At 56.7% G+C, this 18416-nt stretch overlaps 1 protein-coding gene across 2 annotated transcripts in view; it reads left to right on the top strand.

Annotated features, from left to right (window-relative positions):
* Positions 1–5496: 5496 nt before the first annotated feature.
* Positions 5497–18416, top strand: part of CDK18 (cyclin dependent kinase 18) — a 34012-nt gene continuing 21092 nt past the window's right edge. Inside the window, exon 1 of one of the 2 annotated variants that reach the window (XM_035561460.2) lies at positions 5497–5566. Coding sequence is in view for 1 of the 2 variants with exons in the window: in XM_035561458.2 (XP_035417351.1) it covers positions 16083–16297 (215 nt within the window). In the remaining variant the exon portion in view is untranslated. Of the gene's footprint in view, positions 5567–15881; positions 16298–18416 lie in introns of those variants that run through there. The other variant, XM_035561458.2, reaches the window with a different exon arrangement.

The following is an 18416-nucleotide window of genomic DNA, read 5'->3' as shown; positions in this document are numbered from 1 at the left end:
GGCACCGGGAGCAGGCTCCAGGCTGCAGTGCAAAGGGTCTCTGAACTTGCATCCCTTTCTCCTGCTGCCTGTAAAATGGGAATAGCAAAATTCTTTGTGCCTTGCCCATACACGTAGTGGGAGTCCGTGGAGTTGCAGGTGATGTGGTTTGTTGGGGTGGCTGTTGGGGTGACCTGCAGCCCCTGTGCCTCTTGCTAACCCTGTGCACGGTCACCGGCACAGACCAAGCCTCGCATTGCAGCAGCAGGCAGCCTCCCAAGGACAGCAGCGCTGCAGTCGGCCCCCTCGGCACTTGGTAAGAGCAGATCCAGACGCACCAAGCTGGGCACTTAAGCACGGGGCTGTTTGCCCACTTGCCTTAGCAGCCAGCCTTTAAACCGAAGCACTCTGTTGCTGAACTGCAGCGCTGGTCTCCGGGCAATGATTTCCACATGCCTGCGTGTGCACAAGGGATTGCTGTCCACAGGCAGGGGAGGCATTGAACACATTTTCTTTCCATGACTCGCTGCCTGCACTGCTATTGAATGTCAGGGCAGCGCAAAAGAGAATTGCCGCCTGGATGCAGTGACTGTAAAATATTCCCCACAGCCCTACGCGTGGCCACTGGCCTTGGAGCAGCACACATGCGTGCCCATGTGAGTGTAGTGGTGGGGAAAACGTGCCTGTGAGCTGCTGGGGATCTGGGGGGATCCGCAGCTCAGCCACGGCTCTGCACGGAGGGGAAGGGAGGTTGGAGGAGCTGCAGAAGGAAGCAGGTGAAAACCCCTGGAGCTGACCTCTGTTTCCTCCGTGAGTCAAGCACGTTCATGCTGCTATCGTTTCGCCCATGCTCCAGTCTAGGCTGTCACCTTTAATATACTTCACGTACTTACTAGGGTTGCCAGGACATTTCTGTGACAGCGGTGGGCTGTGACAAGGGCTCCAAATTTCTCTCGAGCAAGATAGTGATGCCCAGAGGGCAGGGCGCTGTTTGGTGACCATATATATCTTTCTCATCTGGGTCTTACTGGGTCTGGAGCTTCGTTGTTTGGTGCATTTTTCAATATTTGTTCTGTTCAGCTCCCTGCTGAGCACATCCAAACACCTTCCCCTTTTTACAGGACTCCAGCCCCCTGGCTTGGACAACACGCAGGTGAGCCCCAGGCTCTGCAGGGCTCGGCACAGCGCCCATGCAGCCTCTTGGGGTGGGTGGGCAGGGATTGAATTAAATGGGGGCTAACAGCTTACGGGGCTAACAGCTTACAACAAAAAATTGCATGTCCTTACACCTGTTTGCAAGGGATGCTTTGCACCGTGCTGACAGAGGCCAGGCTGCTCCCTTCTCTGTGGTGCACCTGGAGGTGCTGTGACCTCTTAGGTTGGACTAGATGATCTTGGAGGTTTTTTCCAACCTAAACGATTCTGTGATTGTGATTCTCTGCTCAGCCCTTTGCAGTCAAAGCTGAACAGCCTGAGCTGGCCGTGTCCCCTCTAAGGCAGGTCTGCCAGCCCCCTGCCCGTCCCACAGCTGCCCTGGGCACTCTCCCTCCCCTCTCCCGAAGCTGGCGCCGGGGCTGGATGCGGTGTCCCCGCTGGGGCCTCACCGCGAGGGAGAAAGGAGAGGATTTAATGCTTCTGGCTGGGAGCCACGCAGGGAGCATGCCTGGGGCAGGGCGTAGCTCTGCAAGACGAGCGCTGCCTTGGCCCTAGCGCCGTGTCCGTCCCTGCAGTGCTCCCATGGCCCCGTCCTCGGACAGGTTTGCATGGGGACAAGGGGTGACAGTGGCAGCTGGCACCCTCTGCTTGGTCTTGCACGGCTGGGATGTGCTTTCCCCATCGCCCCCAGGCTGTGCCAGCCCCTCGGCTTGCGGTGGTCTCTCCGACATCCCTGCAGCAGTGTCTGCTGACAGGGAAGGTTCTGGAGAGGAACATCCCTAGCAAACCCCTTGGGTCCGTGATTAAAATGCTGCTCAGGATGCCGCAGCCTTCCCTGCTGCTCCCAAAAAACACCCCCGCCTGCACGCTGCCTGCAGCCTGCAAACAGAGGCAGCGGCCCCGCAGCCCAGCACTGCACCCGGTGTGTTTTATGGGGGTGGGCTGCAGGAAGGGAGGCCAGTGAGGCTAGTGGCATGCAGAGAAGGGCCACCACCCTGGGCTACGTGCATCACAGCTCCACTGGGTGCAGCATCCGGCTGCTGTGCCCATTTGGATGGAGCCTCCCTGCTTGCTGCTCTCCTTCACACCCCAATTCTTTCCTCTCCCCAGCCCCGTCCGCAGCTGGGCTGAGGAGCTGTTTGCAGAGGTGGGAAGCACAGCCCACGTGTCTTTAAGAGATGCAATTTATATCCAAAGGGAGAGTGTGACCCAGCACTCCCTTGGCTGCAGCAGGAGAGTGACACACTAGGAAATGCAAAGTGCAAGGATTTGCTGAGCAAAATCTCCCCCAGCATGAGCTGAGGTGAGCACAGCCACGGACTTACACAAAGTCTTGGAGTTTCCCAGACAGTCCTACTTTTTTGTAAAATACTCCTAACTGCAGCGAGCCCATTTTCACCCCTGATCTCTCCCCTCTCCCGGAACCATACGAGGCTGTGTGATTTCACTGTGACAATACAAAAGGGGAAAACAACAACCACAGAGCCCGAAGTAATTTCAGAAAAAAACTCATGAGAAGCAAGCATGCCTGCCTTTCGCTCAGCCATTAAGTTGGCGTGTTTGAAAAACGCCCTGCAGGCACTGCCTCGCGCCCGCACTGCTCCCTAGTGCAGAGGCATCCACCGGTGGGTGCCAAGTCCAACAGCAGTGACCTCAGCCCATGCTGCCCTTCACAGAGCACACATTAAGGGACAGTTTGCTTTGGGCTATTGCTGGTGGACCAGCCCCAGCCCCAGCCCCATTACGCAGTGTAAGTCTCATTGGTACCATGTTTCTGTGCCTGGGAGCCGTGCTGTGCTCTTGTCCCACGTGCTGGCACCCGCCGCTCCTAAGGCAGCTCCTCTGCCATCAAGCCTTGGAGCACACGGGTCTAGGAATCGCTCTCAGCTGCCTGCTTTGCCTCTCCACATCCTCCTCCCAAAGTCATCCCTGTCAGGGTTACAGCGATCCCTTCCTCGGCACGGTGATTATTGTAATTTATGGTTATGAGGACCGTCACGCACCAATGGCAGTCTGTGTGACACAGCTGCCCAGCTCGTGCCTCCGCCGCTAATTGCGTGTGACGATCCTGCCCTTTGCACGGTGCCCGTTTCTCTTGCACAGCTGGGCTCTCTGGCCATCTCCGGCCCGGGGGCTTCCTTTCCTTAATTAGCCATTGCTTGTGCTGGGGATCTCCTCGGCTTTCTGTTTTAAATGGACTTGCAGTGCCAGGTGGTCTCGTGGGGCTGGAATGGAACAGCAGTTGTTGTGCCGCGGGCTGCACCACGCTGGGAACGGTGCAGAAGCATTGGAGACATCTGACCCCGGAGCCAGCACCCCTCCAAAGGGAGGAGAGGACTGAGGCTGGCAGCCAGGGGCATGCCGAGCGCATCCGGACCGCGGGGCTGTAGCAAATGCAGCTAGCGAGCCAGTTTTTGCAGGCGGTGCCGTAAAGGGAGCGTGATGGCCAACGTCACACGGAGCTGCCGTTGACTTTGCAGCCCACATGACCGGGTACACATTGACCAGGGGTGAAGGCAGGGCAGGCTTTCATGCCGAGAGCCTGCGTGTTGTACCTCCGAGGCTGCATCCTCTGCTGCTGCTCCCCAGGCCCTGCAGAGCAAAGGATGCGAATCCCCCGGTGCAGGTGGGGCCGTGAGGAACAAGCTGCTCACCCCCTGGCACAGGAGAAGGTGTCCTGTCCCTGCTGCAAAGTCATAGAGCCCCAGCTGTGCTCGGGGCAACGTGCCTCGAGCTTGAAGTCCACTCCTGGGGGGCAGCTCCAGTCCAGAGCCCGTTCGTTCAGCCCTGCTCGGCTGAGTCTCAGCTCACGTGCCCCCGAGATGAGCTGGTGCCGGGTATTTTGCCCCACAGGCAGAGCAAGCATTACTAAAGGCTTCAGGTTTTAGCTGGGTGTTGCCATGGGACAGGTTTAAGTGAACAAATAAAAGGGAGTTTTGAGCAGCCTGGAAAGCATCCTGGTCCTCCATGGGGGCTCAGCTCTTACATTTCTGCAGTGCCATCTGTGAACCACTTCCCCGCTCCTCCGAGTGTCTCCCAGCAAAGTTGATGGTTCTAATATAGCAAATGAGAGTCAACAAGTCCCCCAGCACTCCCACGTTCAGAAAGGAAAAGGGAAAAAGGAGTTCTGGCAGCAGCAGAACTAAATGAGCCCAAATTTGTCTCTTCTGGACAGCCTTCCTTGTGGACTCACGTTGCCTGGAAGGAGCAGATCCCACATACTTCCTGGGGTAGGATTTCTCCCCAGAGGCTTTGTGCCTCCTCTCTTCCTCATCAGCTCTGCTCTGGCCTCTGGGTGCCTGCACAGATGGGTTTTGTCCCTTCCCTGCACGGGTGTCCTGCTGCATCCCTCTGCCTTCCCCAGCCACGTTAAACCTCCTGCGCATCCCTCAGATCTAAGCATAAAGCACATTAATTACAAAAACTCTGCTGACAGACAGGTCGGTCTGCGGAGGGAGGGTGAGGATTAATATAGCTGGGGATATAAGAAATTAATTAGTTTCAGACAGACAACGTTGGCACCTCCAGTCAGCCTAATTTATTTCCACGGCCCGTCTATTTTTGGCAAACGGGGAATGTTTGGCTAAATATAAGGCAATAATAAATATCTGGCGTGGAAGGTGAAGCTGCCACTAAAGACGTAGCCTCGCTGGAGTGTCGGAGGCTGACATTCCCGGGGCTGCCCTCGGGTGGGGACCACGCAGCCATCCCCCCCCCGGACGCCCCCCCGCACCGGGCAGCGACTTTCGGCGGAGGCTGCGGGTCCCGGGGGCGCCCTGCAGCGGGCACCGGCACCTCGGGGCTGTCCCCGCTGCCGGGCATCTGCCCCGGGACGAGGAGGAAGAGCCCGGGGGGGTGGGGAGGGAAATTCCCGGCCCGCAGCATCCCGGCACGGCCCCGACCGGGCTCTGCTCGGCCCCGGGCTGCGGCGGGGAGGAGCCAGCACCGGCACCGGCACCGCGCCGGGTCCTGCGGCAGCACCGCTCCGGCTCCGGCTCCGGCACCGCTCCGGTTCCAGCACCGGCACCGCTCCGGTTCCGGCACCGGCACCGCGCCGGTTCCGGCACCCGCATCGGTACCGGCACCTCTCCGCTTCCAGCACCGCCAGCGGGCACCACTCCGGTTCCAGCGCCGGCACCGGCACCGCTCCGGCTCTGGCACCGACCCCGCTCCAGATCCCAGCCCCGGCCCCGCTCCGATTCCAGCACCGGCACCGGCACCGCTCCGGCTCCGGTACGGCTCCGGATCCCAGCCCCGGCCCCGCTCCGGTCCCAGCCCCAGCCCCGGCCCCGCTCCTCCTCCGGCCCCGGCGCTGCCCCGGCTCCAGCCCCGGCCCCGCTCCCAGCCCGGCCCCGCAGCGCCGCCCCCGCTCGGCCCCGGCCCCGGCGAGGCGGCGGAGGAAGGAGGAAGGAGGCAGCGCTGCCGCGGCCCGGTGAGTGCCGGGGGGAGCCGGGGGGGGGGACGACCCCGAGCCGGGCAGCCTGGGCTCGGGGCTGGGGCTCCCTCTTCTGCTTTTGGGGCTGTTGGGGAGGGGACGGCAGAAGTTGGAGGTGCGGGGAGGGAGGGCTCAGCCCGGACCAAGCGCGGCAAGAATTTCCACCGGTCTGCTCGCTGCTGGAGGAGATCCCTGAGCGCGTTTCGGTGCTGAGCGTGCGTTAGGGAGCCCTACTGGGTGGTTTCCCCACAGTCAGCTCCTCCAGCCTGTGCTGTTCGCTGGGGGCCCAGCACAGGTTGGGGGGCGAGGGAGGCCTGGAGGCTGCGGGGGGCACGCAGCTGGCTCCGGTGTGGAAGTTCGCGGGGCTGCTTGCAGGAACCACACGCTCTGCCCGGCGCGCTCCTCGCACCGCTGCCTTGTGCCCGTCGGTATCGGCCACGTCCCTCCAAGGCGCCTGTTGCTGAGCTCCCAGGGTGCGGAGCAAGGAGCTCCCCCCAGGCAGGACTGCGGGGAGCTGGTGTCCCTGCCATGCCAGCGCCCGTGCCAGTCCGCCTTTAACAAACCAGCTCTTCTCTCAGTGAAAACAAACTGGAAAGAGCCTGCAGGCTGCTGGGTGCGATGGCGGCACGAACTCTGAAAGGAGAAAGCATAAGAGATGGGCCTGAGGCTGCTGGCGTGGGGCTTTTTGTGCTCTGCATCAACCAAATGAACCATGTGAGGGGTGTGCTGGGGTTGGAAGAGTTTGGGGGGGGGAGGAGAGCTTTGGATGAGCAGCAGGCGGAGAGGCGGTGCTATGGATGAGGTCTGTGAAAGGGCCAGTGCCTTCAGACAGGACCCGTGTCCTGCCTTGATTTCCTCCTGGGTGGTAACGGGGCAGCACGTAGCGCTGTGATGCATGCTAACACACAGCTGAAATGGGGTAAATGCAAGCGGAGTCTTGTCTTCCAGCCTCACGTGGTTGTGACAGGGCATCTGGGTCACCCCATCTGTGCAGAGGTCATCCGAGGCAGTTCCTGTGATCCTGGGAGGGTTCCCCTGGTGCAAACACCAGGCTGTGGTGGCAGTCGGTCAGTTAGTGGCATGGGGACACACCAGCAGTGCCTCACTCACGGGTCTCAAAGTGCGTTCATAGTCCACGGCATCCTGTCCTCTGGGAGATACAGGCACATCGGTGGGACACGACACGTCCAAGAGCGAGGTGCAGAGAAGGAAGAGGCAGGGATAGAAGCTGGGAACCTGGTTCAACAGCTGGCATGGCCTTGAAACTTTTTGTGTGTGAGGCATCCAGCTCTCAGTTTGCTCTGATTTTCAGACTCTCTTTGACTGTCATGCCAGAAGATTTCTGCGCTGGTTTTGGTGCCTGTACTGCAGGACCACTTCCTTCTGATGGGAGGGTTTGCAGATTTCAGATTTGTTCCCAGGCGCCCAGACTTATGCACAGGGTCTGAATGAAGATAATTAATAAATCAGTAGTGGAATAACCTCCCCAGCAACGACTGGGAGTTCCTTCTCTCTTAACTGCTTGGAAAAGAGCAGAAATGTTACAGCTGAAGAGCAGCACTCCAGCGATCTGACTGTCCCTGGCCGTGCCATGGATTCTCTCTGGCCTTGGACCCGTTGCTGTATCCCCATGTCTGAGTCTCCATCTGTTAACACTTGACCTTGCTTTGTTCTCGCCGGTTTGCTCCCTGAGATCTGTAGAGCTTTGGGATGCTGGCAGAGATAGGCATGGAAGTGCTAAAATACTCGTTTCAACGCCTGAAGGTCCCTTTCACCAAACAAGCTCCCTTTGTGGTCCCTTGAATGGACCCTTCACGTGGGCTTCGCTGGCAAGAGCATGACAAAGCGAAGCGAGGGTGTCACATAGCCAGGCATTACAGGTGACCGAAATGCAGCAGATATGCCCTTTTTCCTGGCTTCCAAAGTAGCTATTTTAAATCTTTAGCTGCTGCCTTTCATATGCACTCACTGCCGCCGTCGCTGCGTCTGTCGCAGCTGGGCACGGCTGGGGCACAGCCCTGCAGGTTTGGCCTTCTGCTGCTGGCACTGTAAGTAGACAAGATAGATGAAGGGAGCTTCACTTTGCATATGGGAAAGCGGAGAGACAAACAGCTTGCTCCAGGTGCGGCAGGGAGCCTGTGGCAGTAAGGGAACTGAATTTTGACCTCCCAAGTGCACAGGATCCCTCCTTTTGCTCTGTCCTACGTGGTGCCCCCTGCCACTTGGTGAGACAGAAACCCGTGTATTTACTTCACGTATGTCATGTATGCATTAAGATATTAATGCTGCAGTTTCCACTGAAACCATCCCCTTGGTCTGGCCTTCTGGAGAGAAATCAATGTTTGGTCATTCCTTGTAAACCCCGAGACATTCCTCTGGCTTCCTTACAGACCTGAGGTTTGGGCCAGGAGCTCTGAGAATCTCCAGAAAACCTGGGCCGTATGTTTGGAGTCACATCCAAACGATTTTAGGAGTTGCCAGGAGGGTTTATACTCACTAAAGGCCTCCCAAATTCTCATTCCACACTTGGGAAAACTGAGGCAAAGCAGCAACTCCGTGGCATTGGCAGCGGGACAGGGACTCCGGGCTCTGGGGACAGCGAAAGAGCTCAGAAAGGCTCCGAGCCCAGCTTGGAGTGAGTTTCACTCCGGGTAATTAGTGAAACCCCGAGAGGTCAGCTCTGCCCCTGCTTGATGACGTGCCCTTGGTTCGCATCCATACAGATAGACAAACAAGAAAAGGTCTCTGTTTAAAAAGCCCTTTAACCCCTTTTAGCAAACTCTGCCCAGGCAGAGGTTTGACCTGCTGAATTTGCTTTTCTCCAAATTAAATCACTTCTGCTGTTTGTAGAGGGAAAACTGATAGCAGAAAGCAACCTGTTGATGTGAAAGGCTAGATTACTATCAGGTGAACAATTAACTTTGCAGAGTCGATCTGTAATCAGATGAAGCATCTTTTGCTCTCTCCTACCATGCCTAATCAAGGTTTCTTTTCAGGTAGCGTTTTGCCCACTGCCAGCACTGCTCATCTGCTGCTTGTTTGCTCAGCCACTCACAATCTCGGCTCCTATCTTTGTCTAGCCAGCCTGGCTGAAAAAGAAGCCAGTGTGAAATTGTTTTCAAGCCACAGAGCAGAGCAAGCAAGCCTCCAGAGATAGCTGCGGTTGGCCTGTGCTGCTGACACCACTGCAATATCTCATCTCCTTTGATTCTTTCTTTGCCTCCCTCCTTTCACGTGGCTTGTTTGTGCTCCATCTCCAGTCACAACCTGAGATCGGTATTCTCTTGCCTTCTGGGTCTCCTCGCTGTTTTAGGGGATGAGCTCCAAGCCACCACAATTAAGGCTCTACTTCTGCAGCCAGGCTTGGTGCTCTGCATTCCCAAGGGGAAAAGCCCGCAGGGCTGATCCCTGCTGAAACCCTGACCCTTTTTGCACCTGAGCAGCAGCTGGGCTCCTGCTAAAATTCTCACTCCTGTGCTGAATACTTAACGACTCACAGCTTGAAGAGCTGCAGGAACACAGATGACAGAGCGGGAGGCTTCCTCAGGTTTTGGGGCAGTTGCTCCCCGGAGCTGGATTTGGGCACTTTTTGCTTGTGGTGTTTCTGTGCCACCATCTCGTATCAGGTACTGTCCCTGCCATGCTGGGGGGCTGGGGGGATAAATAACTTGCAGAGCGCTCACACTGTGGAACTGAGGGCTGCTTGACCTGCTGTTTTCAAAGATTAATGCTCCTTGCTTTTTTGGGAAGTAGGTCTCCCGGAGCAGCTCAGGTGGGGGCATTTCAGAGCATCCCTGGCTGCGTGCAGACCGCTGCGGTCTGTCTCTGGGACTGCTGCTGACCTGCTGGGAGCCTGGCCCTCTACTGTGCTTCCCTTTTATCTCCCTTTGTGGATTTAAATCAGGAGCATTTGGAAGCAGGGACAATTTCTCATCGCTGCCTTTTGCACAGCAGTCCTCAGTCTCTGGGGCCAGCATAATGAAAATAATGCGTAACTCGAGTAGCAAATTTCTGATGCGATGCCATCGGTGCCTGGTACGGTCACCTCTGCCAGCACCGTGGGAACACATGGTATCATCAGAGCTGTTAGTGCTTGTGATGCACAGCGGAGGAAGTAAACAGGATGGAGCAGTGCAGGGTTTGCTGCCCTTTTAGTAGTACATGGAAAGGGAAGGTGACGGTGCACGGCTTCTCTGTACCTGGAAGGAATGGCACTGCTAATGAGGGCACTTTGTTGCCAATTAATGGAGCATTTAATCCGATTTTTGTGTTACTCTTCATTTGCTACACCCATACAATTCACCCTCATGACACCCTTGAGCTGGCACTATCATCCCCATTTATCAGATGGGGAAACTGAGGCCAGGAGCGTATTCCTGGCCCTGGCTCCCAAACCCGAGGTCTAAGCAAGCCTCCAATGCTGCTGCTTTGTGCTGGGCTGTAGCTGAGAGCTGGTCTCTCGCTGGGGTCTGGGGAGCTCCCCCAAAGGGACAGTGCTGTGGCAAGAATTTTATTTCTCTTCTGGGCACCTGTTCAGCCTTTCCTCATGACCTGACATGCAGGGAAGTGTTTTATTGCAGAAGGCTTCTGTGTGAACCCGCTCCCCCTCCCACTCGTTCTTCCCCAACCTCTGAAATGCCTGGCTGATTCCTTTAAAACAACCCCAAATTCCCCAGCCGGGGGCTTTGGAGCAGGGCAGGGGGCTGGGTCTGGCTGGGTTCACAGAGTGCTGCTGTGGGTTTGATGACTTTTAATTGAATTGCTAAATTAGAAAGAGGAGACTGTTGAAGCTGATCAGAAGCACTGCAGCCTCGGAACAAATCAAAATGTGCCTTTTTTGGGAAGCAGCAACACTCCAAGCCTTCTGCTTGTTTCTGCCATTTCTCTATTTTGATTTAAACAGTTTATTTCCACTCAGTCTAGTTAATTATTTGATAAGCGTTAATACGCTGGAACCACTTGGGAGCTGTGATTTATGACCCCCACTAGATTTAGCTGCATCCGCCCTCACTGTTGCTCCTCCATCGCGCCCGCTTCTCCCCACACTGCCCACTCTCGAAGCCGTCTCTATTTTTAGTTGCTGAATCTGATGAGGTTTGTGAACAGGAGCCGTAACTCTGCGAACATGCACACGCATATAAATTCACGTATGGAGTTTTTTTTGTTGTTTCTTGTGTTCCAGCATGGAGCACCCCTGGGAGCATGGTTTTACGCTGCCTAGCGTGGCTTGAATTGGCTGGGGGAAAGCCTCTTAGGCTGGCAGCTTATGCACTGAGCCTGTGCTGGAGCAAGTGCTGCTGATCTGTAGGTACCAGAGACGTAGCTGGGGGCCTACCGGGGTCTACAGTAGCACTTTGGTTCTTTTTTTTTTTTTTTTTTTTTTTTTTTGTCTTTCAGACTCTGAATATCTAAAATTGCCCAGAGAACCAGAGAAGCTGTGGATGCCCCATCCCTGGAAGTGTTTAAGGCCAGGCCGGATGGGGCTGGTGGGAGGTGTCCCGAATTGGGTGATCTTTAAGGTCCTTTCCAACCCAAACTGTTCTGTGATTCTATGAAAATCTGGTTTGAAGGGTGTCGTAGCCACTGAGGTGACCTCTTTTCACCCAGGAAATGTGTCCTCCTATCGCACCTGCCCATGCGGTTGGGTTAAACTGCTCCCTGCCATGCTTCACCAGGCACCCGAGTGTAAGTCAGCGCTGCCCTGCTGAAGTCAGGGGACCCACAGCAGCACAAGGCGTGGTAATTTTGTCAGCAGCCAAGGCTGTGAGCATCACAAATCCTTTCCAGTTTCATTGTAGGATCTGTGCTGTGACGTGTGCTGTCACCTAGATGGCACGGAGGGCTAGAAGCTACCCGCTCATTTCTGCAGCGCCAGCATCGCCGGTGGCCTGGCAGAGGGCGTGCTGCCGAGGCTCAGGCAGGGTCTGCTCCCAGAACGCCAGATCAAGGCAGCAGGGATCTATAAAGAGCAGAATGAAGAAGGAAATGGTGCTGAGGTAGTGGTCTGGAGGCCGGATCCAGTGCTGGATCTCCTGGATGCTTTCCTGGCTCTACCACTGCCTTGCTATTTGGGTTTGGGTGAGTTGGGTCCCATCTCTGCCCCTCTGTCTCTGAGGGGGGATAGTGGCCAAATTCACAGCTTGGCTGAGGTATTGATGAAATGCTTGGGTGTCCTCAAACAAAGTCATCAGAGGGGTGAGGAGCTGTTCCTGTGTTACTTTAGGCATAAAAAACTTCCCAGCATCTGTTCTTCATGCCTCACACTGGAGCAGTGATTGAAGTGCGAGGAGAATCTGCTATGGATGTTCCCGAGGGCCAGTCAGCTTGTAATTATTAACTAACTACTGCACAGTAATTGCTGTGCCACAGCCTGCAGGAAGTATGGGCGGTCAGGAACACACTGTATCTCACAAATCCCAGCCTGCTCTTATCTGTCCTTTGTATTTTGCCCATCACGGTGGTATCTGACTTGCAGCCCTGCCCATCAGGCTCCCAGGAGGGACGTACCCAGCTGGGTACCTCTGCCTGCTCTTTGCTTTCAGTGTTTGCAGCCGGGGGACTGAAGGCCAGTGTTCATCCAGAGCAGGGAGCAGCTGCATCCCGGGCGGAGGCAGCAGGGAGAGCCTCTCCTGCAGGTCTGCCAAGGTCCCGCTTGAAGAAGACCACATCTAGGGGCGAGCTTCGCAACCCTTGCGATCTGCCTCTACAACGGCAGCATTGATACCGTCTGTTTTGGGAGCGTGGCACCGGCCAGAGGAGGGAAATGAGCAGCCCTGGAGGCTGAAAGCCTCCGTTTGTCCCAGGAGCAGGTTCAGGGCTGCTAGCAGAGCTGCACTGGGGGGACCGCCCGTGATGGCATGTGCCCTGAGCTGGCCATCCTTTGGGGTCCCAGGGGACCCTGGAGAGCCTATGTCACCCCTCACAGCAGACGGAACGGGGGCAGGACCCATGCAGAGCCTATCAGCTGGCCCAGCCCTGGTGTATTTTGCTTTTAGAGGAAGAGCAGGAGTCTGAAAGTTCCTGTGGAGGAAACCTCTGCAGGGCCAAGCCACACTGCAGGCTTGTGTGGTCGAGGCAAGAAACCTCCAAGGGACGCCTCAGACTGCCCCGATCGGAAGAGCCAAGGGGTTTGTTTTTCCGCCTGTTTGGCTTTTGATGCAAGGCAGAAAACTGCTCTGAGGTGGGGAGGATGGGCTGTCGGGGCCGCCACAGGCTGCATGAACAGTCCTGCTCAGCACCAAGGGCTGCGGCTGTGCCTGTGGCCGAGGGGACATGGGGACACGGGGACTGAAGCCGCAGCAGCACAGATTGAGTATTGCATTTGCCAGGTGCCTCCAAACTGTTTTCAGCCCTTTGAAGGGGCTCAGAAAGGCCAGGATGGTCTGGGGCACCTGGGCAGCCTCCCAGCACCTGGGCTTTAGGCAGGAATTAGCAAACACTATTCCCAATGTAAATGGGTGTGTGTGAGACGGGATGAAGAGGGGAACGTTACCTGCTTGGGAGTCTGAAGGAGGCAGAACCGGCAGATCTAACACTTTTTGGTCGTACCCAGGGGTTGTGTAGTGTCTCATCCAGAAGACAATTAGAAATGCAAAGAGCGGTGCTGTGTCCCAAAACTGCTCTCTCCATCAAGTGAGCTGTCACAGCACGCGCCCCCCAGCACCACCGGCACAACCCTCCCAGCACCATCCTCCTGCTTCAGCAGTAACCCTGAGAGCCCCTGGAAGGAGCAGCAGCAGGGAGGAGCTCTCCTGGCACTCTGGCTGCTGCCCTGTCCTAGGGAGCCGGGGCTGGGTTGAGCTGCGGTGCCCCTCGTGCTGCCCAGACCCTCTCAGCCCCAGGCTGCAGCTCCATGGGGATGGAAACGCATTTCCTCTGCGCAGGAGGTGCGGAGAAAAGGTCCACATCAGTCGTTTTAATTCCCTGAAAACATGACACAGTATCTGAGGGAGAAGGCGTGTTTTTATAAATTACCATTAGCAGCGTGTGTTCTATTTAAGTACTTAATCCCTTCCAATCCCTTCCTATTAACGATTAATTGTGCAACTAATCGCACCATGATAGCAGCACTGCAGGCCAGGGGGTTGTGGTGGGCGCAGGCAGCACAGGAGAGGAGAATTGGGTGGGAGGGGGCGGCACGGCTCAGCTGATGGTCTGTCCTGTGTACACCAGCCAAATTTCCCATCTCTTTGGGTCTCAGGATTATAATCCTTTCTTATCTCGGGCGGTTTCTGTGAAGCACACAGCTTATCGGCTTGTGAGGCAGGAGAGGAGCAGGACTGAACACAGGCGAGCGAGCTTTGAGTGCTCCTGCTTGATGTAGTCCCTTCTCATCTCCCTTCCTGAGCCTGGAGCCCCCTTGACTCTAGCGGCTTGTTGCTGAGCACCACGTGGAAGTGTGGGTGTGCTCTGTTTTTGGGGGGAAATGTCTGAAATTGTTTCAGGACTTCTGGTGTCCTATAAGAGGGCAGGAGGATGCAGGCCACAGGTCAGCCAGCGTCCACTAGCACCTGTCCTTCCCTAGCAGTGCCAAGGACTGGTGAGTCCAGCCGTGTGTTTTCCTGCAGGAGATCTCCCTCCCTCCCTCTCTTCCACTCTGTTTATCTCGTTCCGCACTCTGTTATCTCCCCCATTGCCAAGGCTCGTGCAGAAATGCATCGAGTTTGTCAAGGACAGCAAAGCTGGGGGAGCCCGAGCCAGTCCGCAATGAGAACTGTGGGGGTTCAGAAAGAGGAGCAGGGAGGTGGCTAGGGAGGGAAGAGATGGGATGGGAGGGGAAAAACGAGGTTCAAAAAATAGATTCTGTCTGTTAAAAACCATCAGCTGCACTTGCTTTGTCTGCCATTCTCATGACTGACACCGCAACTTTCAGGACACCAAGCTGGGGCTTGGCTTGGCAAAGCAGATGTTATTTACAGTTTAATAAGGAACAAGGTTTATCTAAACAGTGAGCGCTCGCTGAGTTCCCAGATATGCATGAAATGTTGCCCTCCATAGGGAAGTGGGCAGAGGTTCGCAGGCACTGAGGCATGCCTGATCTGTTTATACATCTGAGATATCTCCCTCTGGTATCCAGGCAGGTCAGAGTGGGGTTTAACATGAACATGTAGTGGTGGGGGTTAGCTGCAGCAGGATGGCTTCCTCTGGGCAGTGCAGAAGGACAGTGGGGTTCCCTGGAAGGCAGCACCTGGAATGTAGCAGGACAGTCTGGTCTGCTGGCACGTCTCGTCCTGGGCTGCCAGGAGACATCAGGCCACCTGGGGACATCAGGATGAGGAGCAAAGCACGGGGAGCTCGCTGCATCTCGCACCAGCCTCCTGCCTTTCTGCTCTCCTGGCTCTTCCTCTGGAAGCTGGTGGAGGGGGCAAGGCCGTTACTGAGAAGGGTTTTGGGGTCTGGGCACAACCTGGTTGGCAACCCCCAGATCTCGGAAGGTGGAGCTGCCCATCTCCTGTCGATTGCTGTGCTCAGATCCCATCCGAGGATCCGCTTCATTTGCTTGCGCTGGTTGTTCCCTGAGACATTTGCTACTGTGCAAATCTCTCTGTTTGTTTCTGCATTATTCCTTCCCTGCGTGTGGCCCAGACAATGTCTGGTTTTCACTGCGCTGCCCAGCCCCTGGCTCTTTGCAAAGTGCTTCATGCGCAGAAAGAAGGCGCGCGGTGTTCTTGCGGCTGTATCAGCACTGAGATCTGAGAAGCCACGGGAAGAGAGGAGGAGAGGAAGGGACACTCGGCTCCTCTCGGAGCACAAGGAAAAGCTGCCAGCTTCGGGATGGGCAGGGGGTGCGGGGGAGCTCAGCACCCAGGCAGCACCGCCGAGCTCTTGCAGAGTCCAGTGCTTCGTAACCCATCTCACTGGGACCCCTGGCAGCCACCTGCTGGTTCGGGGGGCTGCTTAACCCCCCCGTGCTGCTTCAGGGGGCTGCTTAAACCCCCCTAGCCCCACGGTGCTGCCCACCTGCACAGCTGCCCCCGGCTGGGGCTCAGCACTGCTGCGGGAGCCCTGGTAAGGAGGGGATGAAAGGGCTCGCAGCGTCGCTGCTCCCATTCTGGAGGAGACAGGGATGCCAGGAGTAATTACAGCTTGTGCTGTGCTTTGAAATCCTCCGATTCCTCGAGCGTTGGCTCATTGTGCTCCTACCTGTGTGGCTGCGTCTCTGAGCAAGAAATGCACAGGCACACGTGCGCAGAGCCCTCTGAGGATGGGTGCACAACTGGTTTAAGATTAAATACCAGATTAGCGCAATCCTTGGCAGGGAAGCAGACTTGCAGTGTTTGCTCACTACCTTGCTATCATGTGACTGTTCCGGAGCTTTAAATAAAACAGATTTGAAACGCTGCTGCAAAGAGTTTTAGGTGCCTAATGCCGAGCGGTGGGACCGCTGCTCCGGGGCGCAGTGCTGGGGAGAAACCCCCCAGCAGCTGGTGCCGGGGTGGGGAGCAGTAGTTCAGGAACACCGGCTCCTTTCATTCATTTCTTTTCTTGTTGGTGCGGAAAGATCCATCCGAGCATGGCGTGGGGCTGCTTTATTAGCGGGGTTGGCTCCAAGGAGCTCTTGGGTCTGAGCTCGCAGTGGGAGGAAGGCGCCTTAATCCCCTTGGAGCTGTTTGCGGAGTCTCCGCAGCTCCTCCTCCCTGTGCCGGGCTGGGTGCACAAAGCCGTGTTTTACCTCCCTGCCGAGGGGTGCCGATGGCCTGCCCAGGGGGCTGAGCGGCACGGACCCAGGTATTTGCAGCGGGTGGGGAGCGTGACGGGCAGAGGGACGGTTTGGAAGTGAGGTTCGTGGCAGCAGAGCATGGCAAGCTGGACTCTGTGTGCTTCTGTCTGCTCTCCTCGAAAATGCACGGTGAGAGCTGAGCTGCTCGTTGCTCTGACTGCTTGTGGTGGTGCTCCTTATGAACATTGGGCTTCCGGTTTGGTTAAAACCATTTTCTCTGGGAAATGAGGTCCTGTCAAGACCCTTTGATGCCACGGTTGCCCTGGTAAGGCTTTTTGTGGGAGTCCAGCCCTTGTTTCTCCTCTCCACCTTTTTGGTGCATGCTGTTTGCTGTCCCCCTCCGTTTCCTCTGAGGTAGTTGCATGGAATTTGAGAAATGCGGCGTCGGGTGTACAGGATGTAATTTGTTTCCTTAAATACCCTCCCAGGAATGCCTTCAGCAGGGGACTGGGCAGGGCTGTGCGATCCCCCAGCATGGCTTTTGGAGCAGGGGCAGCGTGGCACCAGCTGCCATGGTCGTGGCTGTGGGCAGCGGGTCCAAGCCCCTGCCTCTGGCTTCCCCCAGCCTTTGCTGGTGGCCCTCCTTGCAGCCCTGTGCCGGGAAGAGAGGGCTTGGTAGATGAAATTATGGGTCACGGGGAAAACTGGAGTATTTTCTGGTAGGGAGACTGCTGCTTCTGTGACCACTGCAGGAAAGCAACTCCTGGCTCTCCGTGAGCTCGCCTGCACGGCAGTTGCAGAGCAGTGAACGAGCTCGCAGCCTGGGGAGCTCTGTGTGGGCTGGGCAGGGAATGAAAGCTCCAATTACAAAAAGAAAAGGAAAGAAAACAGCAATTAAGAAGCCGGCAGACCCTGCGTACCCTGTGCTGGGTGAGGGTGTGGGTGGCAGCGTGGCGCAGCTTCCTCCAGGGGGATGGAGCCGCAGGTGTGCTGGGGGGAGGCTCGGAGGGGCTCGGTGCTCCTGCGCCAGGGATCTCCTCCTGCATGGATCCTCCTCCCACCTGGCAATAAAGGCAGGGCAGGTGCTGACAGCCTGAGCCGCAGGTTAAACACTCCTGGGAGAGAAAAGAAGGGGCTTTGTGCTGCTGACAGTGAATTTCGTTGGCAGCTGGAAGCTGGCACCCCCTGCGCTGTCTGTCTGAGCTGCCTGGGACCTCTGGCTGCCAGCCATGGCGGGGGGGGACAGCGTTTGGTTGGTGCTTTGGGAGCGTTCAGCAGGATCGGTGAACACTTTATTGTCTGTGCTTGTATATTCAGGAGCCTCTGAGTGTTTTGGGACGTGGTGTGATGGCCAGGTAATGGGGAGGCGATGCTGGGAGAGGGCAGCACAGGACCCCGGGTCTCAAGGGACTCCTAAGGAGCAGGCGGGCATCCCAGCAAGGTCCTGGTGGCACAGCAAGAAGAGCCAATCTGCCTGGGGTGCAGTTTGGGTACAGTTAGTTAACTGTCAGCCAGTAATCAGCTGCGTGTCATAAAAGGCAAGAACCAGGCTGGCTTTTGCTGCGAGTGTTCCTCTCTGGTAATTCCTTGTGCTGCTCTTCCAGCAGCTACTCACCGCGCGAGGGACTCGGCAGACGCACGGCGTGGTGCTTGGGAGGGACGCGCCTGCGGGGTAGGAGAAGGACGGGAGGAGAACGTGGTTCACGGAAAATGGGTGACAATAGCTAAACGTCCTGTGGCAGATCAGCAGCATCCCCAGGAATATACCTGAGCTCCAGAGTGCTGCTTCTCTGGCAGCCCCAGCTTGGCTCTTTGCCTCCAGACAGCTCGTTACAGCCCGGGTGTCCTGGCTGTGGTGTAGCACTGTGGGGCAGTGCTGCCATCGTGGTGAGTGCTGCCAGTGGGACATGTGCCCTGCGTGCCCAGCTGACAGCAAATTCAACCTCAATAACTGAAATAGCTCCTGCTGCAAGATGAGCATCAGTGGGAGCATCCCCTGGCGCCCAACACAACCCTGGTTGGCTCTGAGACAGGGAAAGTCGCGCAGTTGTGTCGAGACTCATGCGTCTACTGCTTGTCCTGTGGATCTGCTCTGCAGCTGGAGGCAAGCAGCAGCACTTCATCTGCTGGAGCAGGGGACGGGCTGACGGACACCGGCTGTGAGCCTGGGCTGCTCATCCCCTGGAG

The sequence above is a fragment of the Cygnus atratus genome, chromosome 24 (assembly GCF_013377495.2).
Source record: "Cygnus atratus isolate AKBS03 ecotype Queensland, Australia chromosome 24, CAtr_DNAZoo_HiC_assembly, whole genome shotgun sequence".
In the NCBI taxonomy this organism is placed as follows: Eukaryota; Metazoa; Chordata; class Aves; order Anseriformes; family Anatidae; genus Cygnus; species Cygnus atratus.
The sequence above is the reverse complement of the archived record's forward strand: the minus strand, read 5'-3'. Positions and strand labels throughout refer to the sequence as shown.